At 33.5% G+C, this 21,470-nt stretch overlaps 1 protein-coding gene across 18 annotated transcripts in view; it reads left to right on the top strand.

The window, feature by feature from the left end:
• The window catches only part of camta1b (calmodulin binding transcription activator 1b), a 332,021-nt gene that overhangs the window by 268,607 nt on the left and 41,944 nt on the right, over positions 1–21,470 (top strand). For 17 of the 18 annotated variants that reach the window (XM_058792231.1, XM_058792239.1, XM_058792227.1 and 14 more), the window contains one exon: positions 15,609–15,680. In XM_058792231.1, coding sequence (XP_058648214.1) covers positions 15,609–15,680 — 72 coding nt within the window. Of the gene's footprint in view, positions 1–15,608; positions 15,681–20,714; positions 20,731–21,470 lie in introns of those variants that run through there. The other variant, XM_058792240.1, reaches the window with a different exon arrangement.

The raw sequence follows: 21,470 nt of genomic DNA, 5'->3' as shown, positions 1-21,470 counted from the left end.
CATAATTCATTCAAACTATTCATTCAAAAACACTGATTCATTCAGAACAAAACAACTGACTCCTTATAAGCGAGTCGTTAAGTCATTCACTCAAAGGATTCATTGAAAACACTGGTTCATTCGTAATAGCATATAGCATACTACTTTCTGTAAGAAATTTCTATTTTCTATTTTTATATAGTAGAAATAAAGTAGCAGGCCATACCAAATTCATGTGAGTCATTGAATTGTTCACTTAACAGATTAGTTGAAAAACACTTGTTAATTCAGAATCTAAAGAACTGTTTATATTTTATATTATATTATATACTGTTATATATAATAATATAACAATTTTATATTATTTATACTGTTTATATTATATTATTATTTTTTAATGTGATATTTGATCAGAAATATATGTAAATGAAATATATTCACCCATTCCAGCCGAACTTTTAGCTCCGCCCCCAACACACGCCATTGGTTAGTATTAGCAAGGTTGGGCTGAGAAAAAGTAATATGCCATTCCAAATTCATGTGAGTCATTGAATCGTTCACTTACCAGATTCGTTGAAAAACACTTTCAGGAGTGTTTATATATTTAATAGTATATATTGATATACCGGTATAAAAATAGTATTAAAAAGTCCCTAATACTTTCTGCACAGCCTAACTTCAGTCAGCAAAACCCAGAAAGTTTTTTTATTTTTATTTTTATGAATGTGATATTTGATCAAAAATACATGTAAATTAATTAATTTTCATCCAAACACTCCTTCCACCCATTCCAGCCAAACAGTTAGCCCCGCCCCCAAAACACGGCATTGGTTAAGCCAAAGGTTAGTATTAGCAAGGTTGGGCTGAGAAAAAGTACTTTAACATTGCGGAAAAATCAGTATTTTAGAGAGTAAAAAAGCAAGAATAGAGGCAGCTTTCCCCAAACCCCAGGCTGAGACACGGCAGAGGAGAATGAAATACACCCAGCATGTTGAATTATGGGTAACTACATGGTGTTTCAGTGTTTTGGAGGAGAATTAGATATGGCAACAGAGAATCGCTCCTGAGGAAACTACAGCAGTGAAGCACTAACTGTGGTTTTCAGCTGAAAACTGAGCTCATTGAGCTGCCAGCAACATCCACTTAGAGTGTGTGTGTGTGTGTGTGTGTGTGTGTGTGTGTGTGTTTGGTCCTACAGGGACTCCAGCGATGCCTCTTCCTTTTTGTTTTCCTCTTATACCTGTTATTTTTTGTTCCTCCTCAGTTTTGCCTCCTCACATCGGCCTTTCTTTCTAAAGTGGTTTCTCTCTCTCTCTCTCTCTCTCTCTCTCTCTTTCCTTGCCGCTGTTTGGTTTTGATTAGATAGCCGCCACATTGTCATGCAAAGCGTGAGGAAGCCGAGAATACAAGAGAATTTCCTATGCGGCTCATCTGAAAGGGTTGGATGTAATCCCTTGTGTCACCGAGCGGAAAGAGGCTACTTTTTCTCTCCGCGTTTTATTTTTTCTTTTCTCTTACCGTCATTCTTACATTTCCTGGTGTCTGCTTTCCAGCGGCCTCACTGAAGCTTGGCGTTAACATAGATCGATGAGGCCCCATTCACGCGCATGTCATCCGCCATCAGACTCGTGTTTGTTTTTAATTAAACTTTCTTTCTGTATTGTCCTAGAAAATAACACTGGGGGAGTCCGCTTTGATTTGTACTCTTTTATTTAGATGAGAATGCTGTGTTTTCTGTTTTGGGCTTGATGCTGATCAGAACGTCTCAAAGAAAAAGTTTGCGTTGTTGATGTAATGTTGAAGTGTTGTTGTAGCAGTTGATTCTATGAAAGTTTTCGATTGTGTGTGAACAAAACAACCACTGTGGATGTGAGAAATAACAAGCACAAATAAGATCTCAATTGTTTCTCCTTGACAGCAATGAGAGCTTTAATCTTCTCGGATGTTTTTCAAATGTCTTCTGGGAAATAATCTTGCATGCATCTCAACAAGTCTCAAATTGTTTTCAGATCAGTGTTATTTTAGTATTTTGTTCAATTTTAGTATTTTTATATACTGTAATTTATATTGTAGCTTTCATTTTTATATTTTCAGTTTTCATTTTCATTTTATTTTATAATTTTGTTGTACTTTTGTCATTTGTATTACTTTTGTTTAATATTTTTGTTCATTTTTAAATGTTTTCATTTTAATAATTTATGTACTTCAGATTAAATATTTTATTTCAGTTTGTTGTCATAGTGACATTTCTAATTTTAGTTTGTTAAAGTTTTTCACCTGATATTTATATTTTCAATTTTATTTTAGTTTTTAATTTCATTATTGTTTTATTTCAGCCTTTTTTTCAATCACCTAAAACAACTTAGAACATTTTTAGTTTTAGTTAACAATAACAAAACTACTGTTGATATAGGTTACACTTTATTTTAAGGTGTCTTTGTTACAGTGTAATTATACATTTAAGTACTGGGTAATATTAATTAACTACATGTACTGACGGCATGGTTGGGGTTAGGATTAATGTATGGTTTAGGGTTACTTGCATGTAATTATGCATAATGTATTGTTATTATAATAGTAAGTACACATGTGTAACAAGGACACCTTAAAATAAAGTGTGACCTTGATTTACAATAAGATTAACTAATAAACCTTAAATCAAAAGATTTTGCATCAAACTCACATTTCTCTTCAAATTCTTCCAAAATCAAATAGCCTGATATACAGTAGTGACGTTATTTTCTAACCAATTTTATTATTAATTTCATAGCTATAAAAACAATAATTATTATTTGTGTGAATTTTTGCTTTTGCTCAGAAATTTTAGGCCAACAGAGTAGAACAGAATAGAATAATCTATTGTAATTATACCCAAGTATAATGAAACTATTTGAAACTCTATATTTTCTATAATGAACACATATTTTTACTCTATATTTTACAATTGAGCTCTATTCAAGACATTGTTGAGTCTTTAATGAAAGTCCATTATGTCTTCTGAGCTATGAAAGTGCAACATCTGAGCAATAAAATCTCCCTATAGGTCCAGATGTAGCAAACACTTATTAATTATTCAAGAGGCAACAATTTTTCTGCATGCACACGCTACAAAAATCATCATAGCAAGTTCATTCATCTTGTTGCATAATGCTCCATATTCATGAGTGCTGTAGTCTGGCTTGTGTGTGTGTGTGTGTGTGTGTGTGTGTGTGTGTGTGTGTGTGTGTGTGTGTGTGTGTTTATTTATCTGGTTTAACTGTGTGTAAGTGAGCATCTGAGGGCCAGAGAGTCGCTCTCTGACAGGTGGCGCTCTGATTGGCTCGCTCACGCCCCACTAACCATGCAACACACACAACACACACGCTGACCTCTGCAGTCTGTATGTGTGCATTCATGTAGGAATAAGCATACAGTCATTTCAGTGCATGTGATGATCTTACTGATCCCAAACGCTTCATGAAAGATTATTTGAGTCACACAAACAACATCATCCTCCCGCCACAGTTCACCCGCAGCTTTGTATTTCAGCACGTAGCGTGTTGCGTTTGTCTGAAGTGCGGTCATCACAGCGTGGTCCTCCACTGCTGTACATCAAAACCGAAGAGAAAATATAAGCAGTTTTACAGCGCAACACATATAAAACCTCCTCTGCCTCTCTCTCATTTGCTCTCTCTTTCATGGTGCGCTCGGCGTTTGTGTACTGAAAGATTAAGTAGCTCCGAAGGGCCCGTGTTTACAAATATGCAGCCGCCAAACAGGCCAAAGCCTCCGAATGACTGTGGAATACAAATAGCTTTTTTATCAGCGCTGAGCCCCTGCCCAAAGAAATTGTGTTTTCCATCCTTTCCTCTTACGCCAATGAAATATGAAGCTTTATTTTCCTCTCTCTCTCTCTATACATCCCAAATCTAGCAGGAAGCTGTTAGTGTTCACCCTAAACTATTTCATACACACAGAGAGTAAAGCAGATGTGAGCGATGCACAATCCATCAAAACTAAATCTCTCATTAAATTAATAAAGCGCCCTGCACTGTTCAAGACACACCGTTCGTTTTCTTTTCTTTTCATTTCTTTTTTTACATGCAACAGAGCTACTATATAAAACAATTAACTAGAAAAGGATGTTATTTACAATATTGTTATAATATATAGTGCTTATACTTTTTATTTAATTATAAATTTACTATTTATAATTAAATAAAAATGATATACACTATATGGCGTTCAAAAGTTTGGGATCAGCAAGATTTTTTATGTTTTTTAAAGTATCTATTGCTCATCAAGGCTGCATTTATTTGATCAAGAATAGAGAAAAAACAGTAATATTGTGAAATATTACAATTTAAAACAAAAGTTTTCTATTTTATTATACTTTAAAATAGAATTTATAACTGTAATGCAAAGCTGAATTTTCATCAGCCATTACTCTGGTCTTCAGTGTCACATGATCCTTCAGAAATCATTCTGATTTATTATCAATATGCTGATGTATTAATAATGTTGGAAACAGTTGTGCTGCTTAATATTATTTATTTATTTATTTTTGGAACCTGTGGTACTTTTTCAGGATTCTTTGATGAATAAAAAGTTAATAAGAACAGCATATTCAAAATAGAAATCTTTTTTTTTTAACAATATGTCTTTACTATCATTTAATACATATTTAATACATAATACAATTTAATACATCCTTGCTAAATAAACGTATTATACGTATATAACATATATAAAATATATTTATATATATATATATATATAATAAATTATCTACTAATTAATAAATATGGATTATATAATATAGTATATAATGTAATATTATCATATGTGCACACTGAAATGTGTACATTTCATTATCTTTTACACAATATATATTTCATTCACATTTATTACAGAATTACAATATGGCATTCACATTTTTTCTTATATTATATTATTATTGTCAAGTAAAATTTATTTTTGTAGTGCTTTCCACAATACACTTCGTTTCAAAGCAGCATTATGCATATCAAATATTTTTGCTTTTATTTTATTTTATTTTTAGTTATACATTTAAATATCTGTAACTTTATTTAAATAAACCAGCTTGTGATTATATATTTTAAAACAATTTAAGTCATCTTTTGTTTCTAACCATAAATATATACGCAATTGTAGTGAAACTAAAAATATGCATAGAAGAATTTAATTATTTTTAAACCTCAAAAAGTCAATTGTATATCAGTGGATTTCCAATGGAGAAAAAAAAATAAAAAATCAAGCTGGTCTGTGTTAGCATGTTAAAAACACAACACAAATGCTGCGAGATGCTGAAACAACAGCAAGATGTGATGCAACAGCCATCGATGCCACATAACACACCGGACTATCTTGCTCTGGTTTGTTTCACTCGTGCTTTCGTTTTTTACCTCTTTCTTTTTTTCTTTCTCTATTGCCCTTTTCCACTGCTTCCACCCTTCATCATTCCCTCGTCCTACTTTTCTTGCTCTGTTGTTCTTTTTCCAGGCCGCACTTTTGTCCCATCCCTTCCTTCAGCAGCAGCGGTGGGAATATTAGCCGGCAGACAGATCATTTAGGGGTCAGACCTGTGAATGTGTTAATTGTGATTTATAGCTGAACTGAATTTAAGAAGAGCTTTTCCTTATTGACCACCTGAAGCTGAGGTCCTGGGGAAAAAAAAAAAGTTTGCACCATTTCTTTCTCCTTAACAGTGTACGGCGCTCTCAAGGGTTCTGTCAGCCCCAGATACTCATACAATTTTAGGATGAAGCACATTAGAACTAGTGCAAACGAAGGCAGCTTCAATTCCGCCGATGATGATCCTGGAGGGCGAGGTCTGGGAGGTGAGCAGGGCACGATCTCACAGGAAGTGACAGAATGAGGAAGACCACTGACCTTTACCGTAAAGACGATTCTTCCTCGTCCTCTGCTCTATTTCCTGTGCTAATGTCCATCTATAAGTAATGCTCCTACACTGCTGACGACGTCCTCATCTAGGTACATCTCCATTATTAATGGCTGCTGGGACGTGTGGGGTCAGGAGTGAAGCTGGGTGGCTTCATAAAGACACCAAACAGATCTGTGAGGACTCATGGAGTGAATTTTTGCACTTCTGCATAAGCCCTAGATTTCTAAAACAATTATATCTCATTACATGGCATTACATTACATTATAATATTATAAGAAGAAACATCTAATTTATGTATATATATATATATATATATATATATATATATATATATCGTCCTCAGTATTTCTGCCTTGCTTTCCAGTACAAATATTAGTATAAATACATTTAATTGAGATGCAAAATGAAGATGTTAAGCCTTGTTTTCTGAGAAATTGAACAAAATTGAGTTTAAACTTGGAACATGAAGAAATAATGTATCTTTTAGTGATGTATGAAAACTTCTTTCTGCTCGAATTAAATTGATTTTCTGAGCCCACTGGCGATATTTGTTCTCGTTTAAATCATAAACTCACTACATTTTGAACAATTTGAAAGAAAACAAGACTTTATATTTAATAAAAGCTATTCAAGGCAAGCCATAGTTTAGTTTTTTATTTGTTTGTTTTTTGTAAAAAATAAATTAAAAAGTAATAGAAATCTTTTGGATTAAAAAAAAACTTTGATTAAAAATATATATTATATATTTTAATAGTTACATTTAAATTATTATTATTAATACTTGTAATTAAATATTTTCCATTTATTAATTTAGCAAAATATTTTATAATTTCATATATTTTCTATGAAATCATTTAAATATATATATATATATATATATATATATATATATATATATATGATTACTATTACAGAGGCAGGTCCACCAAATGAGACACAACTGATTATTATTTCATAAATGAAGTTTATGTTTGAATATGAGATCAGCCTGTAGTAATCATATAATCGTGTGATTTGTTTGGGAAATAAGCAGTGTGAAAGTTCTGCTTTAGTGTTCCTCTGGAAAAAATAAATAAATACATATTTGAGTGATAAAATCCTTTAATCTTGTCTGATAAACAAACTGTTGGCTCTTGTGCTGGATGTTTCCATGCTATGAGCTCACCATCATTCTTATCAAAGGTTAATAGTCCATGCAGCCACTTGAAGTGACCCCATGTGTCCCCAGAGGAGATCTGCGCATTGCTTTATAAAGCCTGCACTGTGACTTACTGTCCTGGGGATGCTTGAATCGGTAGTGGCCATGAAAAGAGAGGAGAAAGACGGGTGTATCTGTCCTTCTTCATCAGTAGTCTCCTCTGAGTCGCAGCCCCCTCAGGTGCTAACTGTATGTCAGCACAATCAGTGGGGATTCGGTTTGGTGCTCTTCAGACTCTCAATGGCTCTGCCTCACCCATTCCACTGCCTCCAATCGCAGCTGCCGCAGGATGACCCTTATCGCCGGCCGATAAAAATCCACCCGCGGCGGCCAGATAAGAGAAAGAGGGAGGAAAAGGAAGAGAAGAGTGCATCTGTACGATTAGATAAAGGAGAGGCGCTCTTGACAGACTGAAGGATTTTTAGCCAGAGGATGTTTTGAATGCGAGCATTCAACGCTTCAGGCTCCAGTGCAATTTCCCCAGGATAAAATGATTGTTGTAAGCCGAGGTTTTCTGACTGGCGTCCTTAGGAAATGGACCGTTCCCTTTCTAATCACAGAAGTGTTTACATGAGTACAGCGCCTCTGGCGATCTCTCTTTCCTGCGTTCTCTCTGTTCTGTCTTTCTCCAGGCGATGCTTTTGGAGAATGGAGTGTATATATAGTGCTTTGGGTGTCCGCACAGGGTGCGAGAAAGGTCCAGCGATACAAAAACATGTCAGTTAGCATCAGTAACTCATTCACCCAGACAGCATCTGTAGGTTTTTAGCACATTTTATCAGTGCTAGTTAAATTGCACAATACAATAGTGGCTCCACCAATTGCATCATTTGGGGGCGGAGCTACATGTGTACCACACAGAGGCAGAAGATGCTCTTAATTTTCACAATTTTGTTTGGTGCAACTATAGGGATAACATATTCACACATGCAGAAGCCTTGGATATAATGGATATGACTCTAATACTAATACTGTTTTTGATAATTGTACATCCCATATGATTATGATGATGATGATGATGATGATAATAATAATAATAATAAAATATTCAATATATACCTATACTGTAAAAAAGTTTTTTTCCCCAAAGGAAAAAATCTACTTTTTTGAGTTGGAATTTGAATTGAATCAGAAATGGAAGTTGAATTAAAATGGGTCACATTTCATTTTAAGGTGCGATTCTCGCCATTAACAAGCCATTAACTGCGATTTTTGCCTCAATAAACTCCTAATTTGCCACTTATTAATAGTTAGTAAGGAAGTTGTTAAGTTTAGGTACTGGGTAGAATTAGGGATGTAGAATATGGTGTATTTTGTGTATGTGTATTTTTGTATTTTTGATTAAATATATGCAGCCTTGAAGAGCATATTTGACTTATTTTAAAAAAAAACACATACAAAAATCTTACTGATACCAAACATCTGAAAATATATATATTAAAAAATTATATATAATATATATTATATAGTTATTCTACTTTTTTGAGTTGGAATTTGAATTGAATCAGAACTGGATGTTGAATTAAAATATAACACAGTAATGCATTCTGGAAAATTAAGTGTTCTTCCACCCTGATACCCAAAATTTTAAGTTTTATTTATCTGTGTTTTTAGAAAATTCTAAAAGGTTTTAATTTATAACTGTTAGGAATTGTATGCATGTTTGTATGTGTGTGTGTGTGTACACACATGCATACATACAGTATATATGAAAAATACGGAAATTCAGTTGTGCATCACACAAATAAATTGTTTAAAGTATATTAAAATAGGAAACTTTTTTTTTTTAAACTGTAATAATATTTCACAATATTACAGATTTTTCTGTATTTCTGATTAAATCTATGCTGCCTTGAAGAGCATAAGAGACTTCTTTAAAAAACAATAAAACATTTACTGTTTCCATGCTTCTGAATGGCAATATAAAATAGAATTCAGCATCCCTTTTGCTGCCTCACTTCAAACTCTGGAACTGAATTGTAATTTGAAACACTGTTTCATTCTAAATGGTGCACAAACGTGCTATACACACACACACACACACACACACACACACACACACACACACACACACACGACCATGACGTCATCCCTTTTCCCAGCCACTGACTCTTGTGTGCTTTAACCTTGGCTCTGAGAGAGAGAGAGAGTAATTCTAACCTTAAAAACCTGCTGATTAAAGCTAGTTTGGAGGAATTCGATTCCACTTAATGCCTTTGGCCCTCCGCCCAGCCCTGACGACGGATCGCCATTAACATCACCGGACAGCATGTCTTCACTCAAGGCGGAGACGTGACCGGCACACAGACACTCGCACATGTGTGTCCGGCACGGCTTGTCCCCATCACTTTCATTCTGATCTGTCTCTGTTGATCAGCATCAAACCGCAGCACTGGTGTTTCCTGCGAGCCGCCCCTGCTCTCCTCCTGTTTCTGCAGACGCAGCATCCTCTGTCCTGTGGTTATCTGTCCAGGCTCATGGTCATTCACTGCTCATATGAGGACAGTTTGATGCTTGATTTCACTGGGGCTTTGGGTTAAAGTTCAGAGCGGTAAAGCAGATTGTAGATAAACACTTGCTTTCTCAAACACTGAACTGTTCTGTGCAAAACATTTGAACGCTCTGTCATCTGCTTTAGACAGCAGCCTATATAAGCCTGTAGACAAATTTGGTACATACTAGCATCTGTCAAGGCATAGTACCGGTATGTACTAAGTAAAGATACTAGGTAAAGAGGCTAAATAAAGATAGATAGATACATAGATGGGTTGATTGATTGATTGATTGATTTTGAAGAATATGGGTAACCAGAGTTGCTGGTATACAGCCATTAAGTTCCATAGTATTTTTTCCATACTATGGACGTCAGTGGCTACTGTCAACTGCTTCATTTTCATTTAGTTTAACTAAATTCTAAAAAAAATAATAATAATAATAAAAAATAATTACAAAATTAACAAAAACTGTATAGACAAACACAACAAAATGACTAAAACTTAAAATCGAAACAGAAAATATAAAAACTAAAACTAAAATAAAAATTTATGAAAACTGTATAGAATAAAACACAACAAAATGACTAAAACTTTCAAATTAAAATTAAAACAGAAAATATACAAATTTAAAATTAAACAGAAAATATAAAAAATAATACAAACTGTATGGACTAAAATACAACAAAATGACTAAAACTTTCAAATTAAAATGAAAACAGAAAATATAAAAATTAAAAATAAAACTGAAATAAAAATCAATAAAAACGGTATGGACTAAAACACAACAAAATGGCTAAAACTTCAAATGAAAATGAAAACAGAAAATATAAAAATAAAAACTGAAACTGAAATGAAAACTAATAAGACCTGTATATACTAAAACGCACAACAAAATGACTAAAACTTTTCAATTAAAATCAAAACATAATGTAAAAATAAAAGCTAAAACTGAAATAAAATTGGTAAAAACTGTATAGACTAAAACAAAACAAAATGCCATTGACTTCAATGGTATTTTTTTCCCATGCTACGGTACCCAATGGGTCACCGTCAACTGTTTAGTTCCCAACATTCGTCAAAAAATTTTCTTTTGTGTTTAACAGAAGAACTTGAGGGTGAGTAAATGATGTCAGGATTTAAATTTTGGCGAACTGTCCCTTTAATTGATTTATTTTTATTGATTTGTGATGTTCCAGTTGTGAGTCATGTTTTTATATGTATAAAATGCTGTACACTTATTAATTGTTAGAGAGTTTTAGCACATTTAGAAGAATATTGATATTTTTTCATATTTTATATTACCTAAAAATATATTTTCAAACATTGTTGCACTAAGAATGTATTAAATATTAGTTATAGCATTAAAAAAAGTGTGTTTCTAATGTATAAATAATGATGAACTTTTTAGAACATTCCCTGTCAGCTCAGTTAGCGGTATCTGCTTTGCCACATCCAGCAGTACTGGTTTTTATTTTCTGAATGAGACTGGCAGCTCAAATCCCTGATGATACCTGATCCTCTGAGAGACAGAATGAGTTTTCCAACTGAGTCAGAGCATTAAACACGTTCTGCCCAGAAAGATTCATCTGTGCGTCTCTGACTTTTTCACAACATGGTTACTGAGTTGTGCTACAGATTCAGCCTGAATTTACTGTTTGATGTCATTTTCTACCCAGCGTGAGGAAAATGAATATCAAAAGCTTTTTTGCATTATTTAAAGTGCTCGTATTCAACAGTTTTGTAGCATTCGATTTTTTCCCCCACCAAATTCTACTTATAATGTTAGGTTTCTTTCACCAGAATAATTTGTAATTTAGTATTTCATGACTGTTTTCCGCCCTCTCTGGCCCTTTAGAATTAAACACTGTTTTTGCTGCTGTCTTTATGACTGTAATTGACCTCTGTTGCGATTGGCTAACCTCTTCACATGTGTAATGGGTAACTAACGACGCCTACGCCGAGCTGCCGAATACTAAATAGCCGTTAATATGTAAATATAGCCGGTCATATGGAAATGTGCCCGTGATTCTGATATCATTATCAAGATTCATGTTTTTTTTTAAACTTTGTTTTAATAAATTGTCTTGGTTGGGAGATTTGTGATGTAGTTTGTCTAGATAGTATATCAAATTCGAAAAATCCTGTTGTCCATAATGAGCTTGGTGTGAGAGTCTGTTTTAGTTTTGCCGTGACCTCAGTGTCCTTGACATACAGCATCACTGAAAATGTCAGTGTATGGTATTTTAATGATTTTAGAGGTTTGAGGTTCATAATTACTAAAATTTTATGCAGTAAAAAAATCGACTCCAGAGATTAAACTGCACTGTAGAGCCAGGAAGTAAAACAAAATAACAAAAAAACAAAAAAAAAACTGCTAGATGAAAAATACAAAAGCTTATTTTATTTCAGGTTACCAGGGAAAGGTTTCTCATTTTCATTTAGTTAACTTAAAAATAACTAAAACTAAAACTTCAACTTAAAATGAAAACAGAAAATATAAAAATAAAAACAAACACTGAAATAAAAAAAAATTTATTGACAAAAACACTCAATTAAACACTAAAACATTGGCTAAACAGAAAACAAAAATATAACATCTAAAACTGAAATAAAAATGAATAAAATCTGTATAGGCAACAACAAAATTACTAAAACTTAGTAAAAATAGAAAATCTAAAAATAAAATTAATACAAAATATTAACAAATTAATAAATTAATATTAATAAAAGCTAATAGTATTAGTATCTCAGTGATACTAAAATAACTGTGTTGTGCAAAAAATGAGCAGCAGGCCTCTTGCCGGTGTTCATTGTCTTATCTAAAAAAAAACATATCAGTGTCCCGAGAAAACCTTGTAAGGCAGAATCGTAAGAGGAAAAGAGTCACATTTCCCCTGTAGGAGATATTTAGATATTAGCATCCAATTCAGCGCCGATATACCCGACTGAAAGGCACCTTGGCGCCTGTATGTGTGTGTGTGTGTGTGTGTGTGTGAACACGTTACTGTGCGTAGGAGCGTGTCTCAGACACGACGATGGCGCTGATCTAATCGTGTGAATGTAATTAGTCTTTAATTGCTCAGCGTGTGGGCCTCTGGCATCTGTCTGGGCCCCAGACGGCAAATAATGCCCTCTGATGCTGTCATCTCCTAATCTCACTGTTACCAAACACCTCCGCACAACTCCCACTGAAAGCAAACACCTCCGCGCCGCTGACGGGAGGATGACGACACACGTCTCACTGTACTTCATTTGCAGCGTGTATCGTAATCAGTGTATGGGAGGAATTAACTAACTCTTCCTATTTTCCACATGCTAACAGGTTAGAATAAAAGAATGATCAATAATGTTTCTAATGAGAGTACATTGTGCTAATAAACTTTATAATAAAATAATGACTTGGAATCAATCACAGCTATATATTTCTTTTCTTTCTTTCTTTCTTTCTTTCAGAAACAATTGCATCAGCATTGTGTATTTATTTATGAACTTTTGGCAAAATACGCATCTATAGCTTTTGTTGATACTGTGCGCTTTAGACAACAGGAAGTTAGGATTTCATTTGAAACAATTTTCACTCAGAAATTGCTTGTACATTACAAATAATTACAAAGAAATGGAAAATAACATTGAATTCAACATTAAATTTTGAAGTAGAAAGAAATTGTTTTTCACATACATTAAAAATAATCTTAATTTACAACTTTGAAAAATTATTTTACAGTGTAGTTGGATTATACTTATAATACACTATTGTAATTCACTTTACAATTTATGAATTGCAAACCAAATGCTTGTAAATGCTGTGTTTGTCGCAATATGTGTTTGTGTGTGTGTGTGTGTGTGTGTGTAAAATTTACATGACAGGCATTAAAAAATAATCTTTTTTACTTTGGAACAATTGAAAGGTATTTTGTTCTCACACTGTAAAAATTAGTTTTGTATATAAAACAAAGATTATTGGAGTATATTTTACAAGAATTTCAGTCTTCTACAAAGTTTAATTCAATGTGTTGCTTGTTGTTTTGCTTTGTAATTCTTTGTAATTCTAGTAAATTACATTCTAGTAATTCTAGTAAAAAATTTACTAGCAATTTCTTAGTAAAAAAAATAGTTTGAGAGTAATTTGTCAGTGTATTTTCTAGCATTTTCTGCAACAAAAATGGTTCCTGAATCCCTTTTTCCTGTAATGAAGTGTTTTTCCCCCCAGTATTTTTATAGAACATAATAAAACATAATTATAGGCCCAAATTCAATTTAAATATCTGATTTCTATACCTTAACCAACATAGCATCCCCCATTTAATTCAATGTCACTTTGTTTTAAATAGTAGCTTGACTGTAAATTAGGATTAGTTTGTAGCTTCCCTCACACTGTGTGTGTGTGTGTGTGTGTGTGTGTGTGTGTGTGTGGGAATGATACGCTGAGATGAGCTTCATTCCTGTAAAATTCAGCCAGCCGAATGTACAATAAGATCTGAGACAGGTCTCGTAATCCAGTGCTGTAAATAGACTTACAGTCCTGCTGTTATTGACCCGATATGAAGGACACCAGTTACACACATACAGTGAGTGTCTAAAGATCACGTCCCTCTGGATATTTTTATCCCGTCATAAAGAGAATCGTACAAGGAAGGACTGCGTCGTGTTTATATGATAGAATGAGGGAACAAAAAAGAGCGTGCATATATGAATGTTTGCGTATAATATTATGATTGACAACCTTTATTCTCTTTATTGTTCAGATTTGTGGTAGTAGAGTAGCGATACACACTCAGATTCATAGTGTTACTGTGCTGGTTTGTGTTGTGTCATTTATTTATTCAGTGGATATAGTTCACCCAATAAATGAAATATTTGCTATCAATTTACTCACCCTCAGGCTATCTAAGATATAGGTGACTTTTTTCTTCAGTAGAACGGTTTTCAAAATATTTATAACTGAAACCGTGGTACTTGGTGATTCATAAAATGCAAGTCAGCAGCACTTTGAGAAACATATGAAACAGTGAAAAAAGTACATACAGACAATAATTAATAATTAATAACACAAAAATGAATACATGTGTCTCCTGACGATATACTGAGGTCTTATGAAACGATCGGTCTGTGCAAGAAACTGAACATTATTTACAGCATTATTGTAATCCATAGCCTTAGGTAAACTGTCTGGTTCACAAACGAATCATTCTTTTGAACCGGTTCTTTTTTAGTGAACTAGATGAACCGGTTTACCAGTTTCTCATTATCTATGTGAAAAGGTGAGGTAATGAAAAATGTATTCATCATTATTCGATTACTGCATTAATAATATTATTACATATACATGACATCATTGCATGATTATGTAAACAAACTGATGAATCAGTTTGAATCAGTTCATTGAAGAAAACTGTCCAAAAGAACCAGTTTCTGTAAAATAATCAGTTTGAGGCTCTGCATTACAGGTAATTATGTTGTAAATAATGTTCAGTTTCTTGCACAGACTGATTGTTTCGCTTCATAAGACCTTTATACGTATATTAACAAAAGCCATGGGTATCAATTTTGTGTTTCCTGTATGTTCTTTTTTCACTCTCAAAGCATTTTTGGAATCACCAAGCACCATGGTTTCAACTAAAACTTCATTCAAAAAATTAACAGCAAATTTTCATTTTTGGGTGAGCTGTCCCATTTTAACTCTACACTCTTAAAAACAAAGGTTCCAGAATCACAACAACGCAACCATTTTTGGTTCTCCAAAGAACCTTTCAGTGAACTTTTTTTTTCTTAGTGTGAAGAAGCTCAAGAACCTTTTTCCACTATACACAAGCTTTTATCCAGTGTAAAGGTTCCATGGCTGTTAAAGACTCTTTCTGCATCCATTAGTGCCAATAAAGAACCTTTATTTTTAAGAGTGCGCTGATGGTTGTGTAGCTTTTGTAGTTGATTCATCTGTACTGATGTTTGTGTGGTTTATCGCTGTTGATCTGATGTTTGTGTGTTGATTCTCAGTGTTTAACTGACGGTGTGCTCTGTGTTTTATTTCAGTGTTTGTATGGCTGCTATGTCCACTCCTCCATCATTCCCACCTTCCACCGCCGCTGTTACTGGTTGCTACAGGTAAGAGTTCAGCTCCTTCCCTTACTATTTAACACTAAATGATGCTTCAGAAGTAGCACTAACAAGAAACACAACTGAAAACTTTCATCACCATCCTGTAGCTAAGAACTCTGTCTTCTTGAGCTCTCCCAGCCTGTTAAAAGCATGAACAGTCCAACAGCGATGATGGTAATTGAGGGCCATAAACACGTTTGTGGGAATATATTAGTAGCCAGAGGTTTTCGTACAAACTAATCGATCAGTTCTACTGCTAGATGATGTTTTTGGCCTGTTGACGTGCACAGATCAGATGTCCTTGTTCTATTTGGCATTTTATAAGTGAACTACACAGTTCGTTTGAGGTGTTCACATACAGCCAAAATCGATGTGAACCGCTCTGAGACCCGTGAAACTACCCAAGTGTTGTCCCGAGACTGACAGAAACTATAAGGGAGCGGGACATGAGGGTTTTTGCACCGCAAGCAGCATCAGTCGAGATGTGCAAGCTTTCATTTCTCACCCACATCATCTCAGCGGTGCGGGACACGGTCTCCAGCTGGCCATCAGACCGCTGATGCTGCACACCGTGTTATTTACATGAGCTAAATGGTGAATAGCCAAATAGTAGACCTCTGTTTGGGGGTCTATTTGACTAGTTGAAGGTACAATTAGTAGTTGTGCATGTCGTAGCATGTGTATGATATTTGTGTGTGAGTTTGAGTATTTGGACATGTTTGTTTTGCCTTCGTTGTTGAGACCAAATGTCCCCTCATGGATAGTAAAACCTGAAATCAACTACACTGTGCAGAGCAGCAATGGTGCCCATGAGGAAACAACTTAATAAACATACTAAATAACGTCTTCAAGGAAATATAAAAATGCAGTGGGTTAGCTTTAGGTGCAGGGATAGAAAATATTATTAGCTGAGTATAAAAACAATCAATGGAAAATCCCCACCATGATAGAAAAACGAGTGTGAGTGTGTGGGTTTATACTTTGGGGACGAAATTGCCTCTAGAAGTGAGATAAATCTGACAACTGAACTGTTCTTTGGGACTTTCAAGGAGAAACAATTCATATATAAAGTAAACATTATTAGTTTTCTATTGTAAAAATGCAGAAAGTTTGCTTTTAGTTATTCCAAGAGTGTTGATATAACAGTCCGATAGCACTGGGACTTTGTGAAAAGACATAATGTCTGTCTGTTAATGATGAGGATTTTTACAGTGACTCACACCAATCTTTCTGAGTGAGTAATTTGAATCACTTACTCTCCTTATTCGTTCAAATTTACAGATTCATTTGGAACTGAAACAAGTTACTTTATGAGCGAGGCATTTGAATCCTTCATTCAACTAATTCAATTAAAAACAGATTCATTCAGGATCTAAACAAGTGGCTGATTTTATCAGTCATTTGAATCCTCCAGTTTGTTCAAGAATACTGATTCATTCTGTAATGAAACAAGTGACTGTCTTTATGAGTGAGTCATTTGAGTCATTCATTCAACCGATTTGTTTAAAATCACTGATTCGTTGAGTGTTTAAACAACTGGATGGCTGTATTAGTCATTTGAATTATTCACTCAGCTGATTTGTTCAAAAATACTGATTCATTCTGTAACAAACAAGAATGAATCATTCCCTCAACAATGTCTTTAAAAAAAAAAGATTCATTCAGTGACGAAGCAAGTGGCTGACTTTGAGTTATTTGAATCACTCCTTCAAACAATTAGTTCAAAAACACTGGTTCATTCTGTAAGGAAACAAATGACTGTCTTTATGAATTAGTCAGTTGATTCATTCCCTCAACAAATTCATTCCTAAACACTGATTCATTAAGTGACGAGTGAGTCATTTAAATCATTCATTCAGATGATTTGTTCAAACACACAAATTAATTCAATAACAAAGTAACAAAGCTTTCTGTGTGAGTGAGTCATCAGAAATCAGATAGTGTTAGGATCAGTATCAGACATATTAATAAAATATATTGCAGTATGCAATTTATAGTCACAAGTATATTCGAAGAATGTTTTGGATGAAAGACAGTTTATGTGCGTGAGATGAACAGATTGCACCTTGAAAATTACCTATGAAATGTCTTTTACAAAAGTAGAACCCCTTCGATTTATAATGTGTGTGTGTGTGTGCTCTAGTCTGAGGTGTAGTGGGAGTTGAGGGTTGAAACATAATGTTAAACCATAGAAGAAAAAGAGGAGAAAAGAGAAAGAAATCATGTGAAAAAAGCGAGAGAACTCAGTGGTGATAAAGCGAATCTGAGCTGTCGGATTTCTCACAGTTACAGAGGCTTGAGCTCAGCTGGGCAGGTAAGAATGATTGATTACAGAGAGAGCGAGTCCACCCACAATACACACAGAGAGAAAGAGAGAGAGTAAACCTACCCATACACACTCACAACGCTTAAAACTTTCATCTTTACACCAGCACACCTGCCCAATCACAAGCAGATTATCATCAGCAGCGTTTGATTTATGAAGCAGCGCTTGCTACATATTAATGTTAAAACACAGGATGGTGTCTGCATACAAATAGAGCGCAACAGTGGGGCTCTGAGGTCAGAATCCCATTCATTTACTCCATAGAGAAATTGATTTTTAGTGATAATGTATAAACCCTTCTGTGCAGACCTACCATGAGCTCTGAGGTTGTTAAGTGATGGTCTAAACTTGTGTGGACTATTAAAAATCATATTTAATAGTGAAGAGCTTTACCAATCAGAGAGAATTCACTGCTACTATGACAAAAGAGCAGCATTGTGAATGTAAATACATGTTAATGTCCTCTGTTATGATTTCATGTTCTTGAATGCTCACCAAAGGCTAAGTATTTGATTAAAAATACAGTAAAAAAATGTAATATTATGAAATATTATTACAATTTAAAGTATCTGTTTTCTATTTGAATATATTTTCAAATGTAATTTATTCCTGTGATGCAAAGCTGAATTATCAGCATCATTACTCCAGATATGAATTATAAAACCAGCCATAAAATATAAAGATGTCGGTTGCGTTAGCAGTTAGCAGTCAACTAATACAGATAAATGGGTTTAAAGCGGACACAGGAAGTGTCTTGCTGTGTTGCACATGCGAAGAGGAAGCTGAGGAGCGTGTGATCCAGTGTGTTCATGCTCAGAGATGCTCATTGATTTATGCTCCAGCAGAGCGATCGGACTCACAAGGTTACACAGCAGTGATTGGTGCCCACCCGAGCTCTCAGAAAGCTCACACACGCGAACACACACACACACACACACACACTGTCAATCACACCTGTCGAGGTCAGTCTTTGTACTTTTGTTCATATTCGTCACTTAAAGTTTTAGAAATTTGAAAGCCCATGCGTTATCATGATATGGATGGTTTAACCTGTGTATTATAGCTGGAAAATCAATAAATAATGAAAAAGAAAAAAACAGAAGAACAGAAAAAATCTGTTGGTTAAAAAAAAAAAAAAAAAACATTTTTTGAAATAATTAAATAAAATAGAATTTTCTGTTATTAGCATAAAATAAAAAATAAAATAAATAAAAACACATTTTTTTTGTTAAATATATATTTAAATAAAAAATACTGAAACACTTAAGTTTTAGAAACTTGAAAACCAATGGGACTATGCTAGATCATGATACAGATTATTTAACTTATATATTATGAAAATAAATTAAAACTAAAAACGATAAATAAATTGATGAAAAATAAATTAAACTAAAATGCAGAAAATAAAGAAGGAAATTTTATTGTTAGTGTTGAAATAAATAAAACACAAAATTGAAAAGAATATGCTTTTCTGTTATTGAAATAAAAATGTTAAATTATTTAAATAAATGATGATATTAAAAGGCCGAAAAAATAAAAAGCATTTTTTTCTTTTGTTGAAATGTAAAAATAGACAATGAAATTAAAATCAGGAAGATAAAGTATATGTTATGCTGTTAAAGAATGAAAGAATGAAAAAAATTAAGTAATTTTTAAATAAAAGTAAAGTTCAAATAAATAATGTAATAAAATTAAAACTATTTTTCCACATTTGTTAAAGAATGATACCTAATATATAATATTGGTAACACTTTACAATAAGGTGACATTTGTTAACATTAGTTAATGTATTAACTAACATGAACAATGCATTTATTACACTATTTATTAATCTTTGTTAATGTTAGTTAATGAAAATACAGTTGTTCGTTGTTTGTTCATGTTAGTTCACAGTGCATTAACTAATGTTAACAAACACAACTTGTGATTTTAATAATGCATTAGTAAATGCTGAAATTAACATTAACTAAGATTAATAAATGCTTTAGAAGTATTGTTCATTCTTAGTTCATGTTTGCTAATGTTGTTAACTAATTAACCTTATTGTAAAGTGTTACCATAATATTATTATTATTGTAAAAATATATATATATTTTTTTTCTTTTTCTTTTCTTTCTTTTTTTTTTTTCTGAGGTTAAAATGCTTTCTTGTCAGAGTTGGTCAGATGGTCTCTTCCTGTGTAAATGAAGAGCTTTTGGTCAGAATAAGCTGCAGTGTGGACCAGACTTGTGACAGTCAGGAGTGTAGACTAGTCACCCTTAATCTCTCAGTCCTGGAGGCTACAGACGGCCCCAAAAGAGCCTTTTATTTATTCATTCAGCCATGCATTTTGCCAGCGGTCTTTAAAGGCGTCTGAAACCCTTTATGGCGAGCGGCATGATTGCTGTTTACCATTACTGTCATTTGAATCTTTACGATTGAGAATGTTTTTAATGTCTTTAAGAAGCATTAAGGGCTGCAAATCGCACATTGCGAGAAAATGCATAAAGTCTGTTTTATTTCTCCCCACATTCCCTTTCTTCCTCTCTGTGCTCTTTTCGTTCTTCCTCACCACATTTTTTGGTTTCATGTCTTTTGACAGCCTGTTGAAATTGTGACCACATTCTTGTATTGCAGTTGACCCGTCCATTCACTTCCATTTCATGCTGAGTAAAGCGAAGCCATTTGCTGTTTCCGCCGGGAATTAGGGAGCGACGCGAGGCTCTGCTGGACACTTCACCACTGCACTCAGTACAGCTTTAACATTCACCTTCAGCTCCACAGCCACACATGCAGCTTCATTCAGAGCACTTACAGCACCGTTTCAGTTCGTCACTTAGGAGCTAGTTTGCTTTCTTAATAAATATTCCTGGTTTTATTGAGCATTATTTCTAAAGATTTTTCTGTGCCATCAGAATTTATTTGCTGCTGTAATCATCCAGAAGGAATCTAAACAATTCTCAGTGAATAAAAAAAAAAAAAAAAAAAAATATATATATATATATATATATATATATATATATATATAAAATTTTACATAATATATGTGTATGTACTGTGTATAAATATTATTTATATATATAAATACATACACATGCATGTATATATTTCAGAAAAATGTTATGTTTGTATATTAAATATATTTATACATATAAATTATATGAATATAAATATATACATGTAAATATTTTCAAAATATATACTGTATGTGTGTGTTTATATTATACATAATAAATATACACAGTACACACACAAATATTATGTAAACAAAAACTTTTATTTTGGATGCGATTAATCGTTTGACAGCACTAATTAATATATATATATATATATATATCACATTATGGAAATTTGTTTCCACTTCAGAACAAAAAAAAAAAGGTCATTTTTCTTGTAATTTTGACTTCACATCTCACAGCTGCAACATTATTTCTTACAACTACACAGCTTTTTATTGAATTTATTTCTTAGAATTGTGAATTTATATCTCA

The sequence above is a fragment of the Onychostoma macrolepis genome, chromosome 11 (assembly GCF_012432095.1).
Source record: "Onychostoma macrolepis isolate SWU-2019 chromosome 11, ASM1243209v1, whole genome shotgun sequence".
Classification (NCBI taxonomy): Eukaryota; Metazoa; Chordata; class Actinopteri; order Cypriniformes; family Cyprinidae; genus Onychostoma; species Onychostoma macrolepis.
The sequence above is the reverse complement of the archived record's forward strand: the minus strand, read 5'-3'. Positions and strand labels throughout refer to the sequence as shown.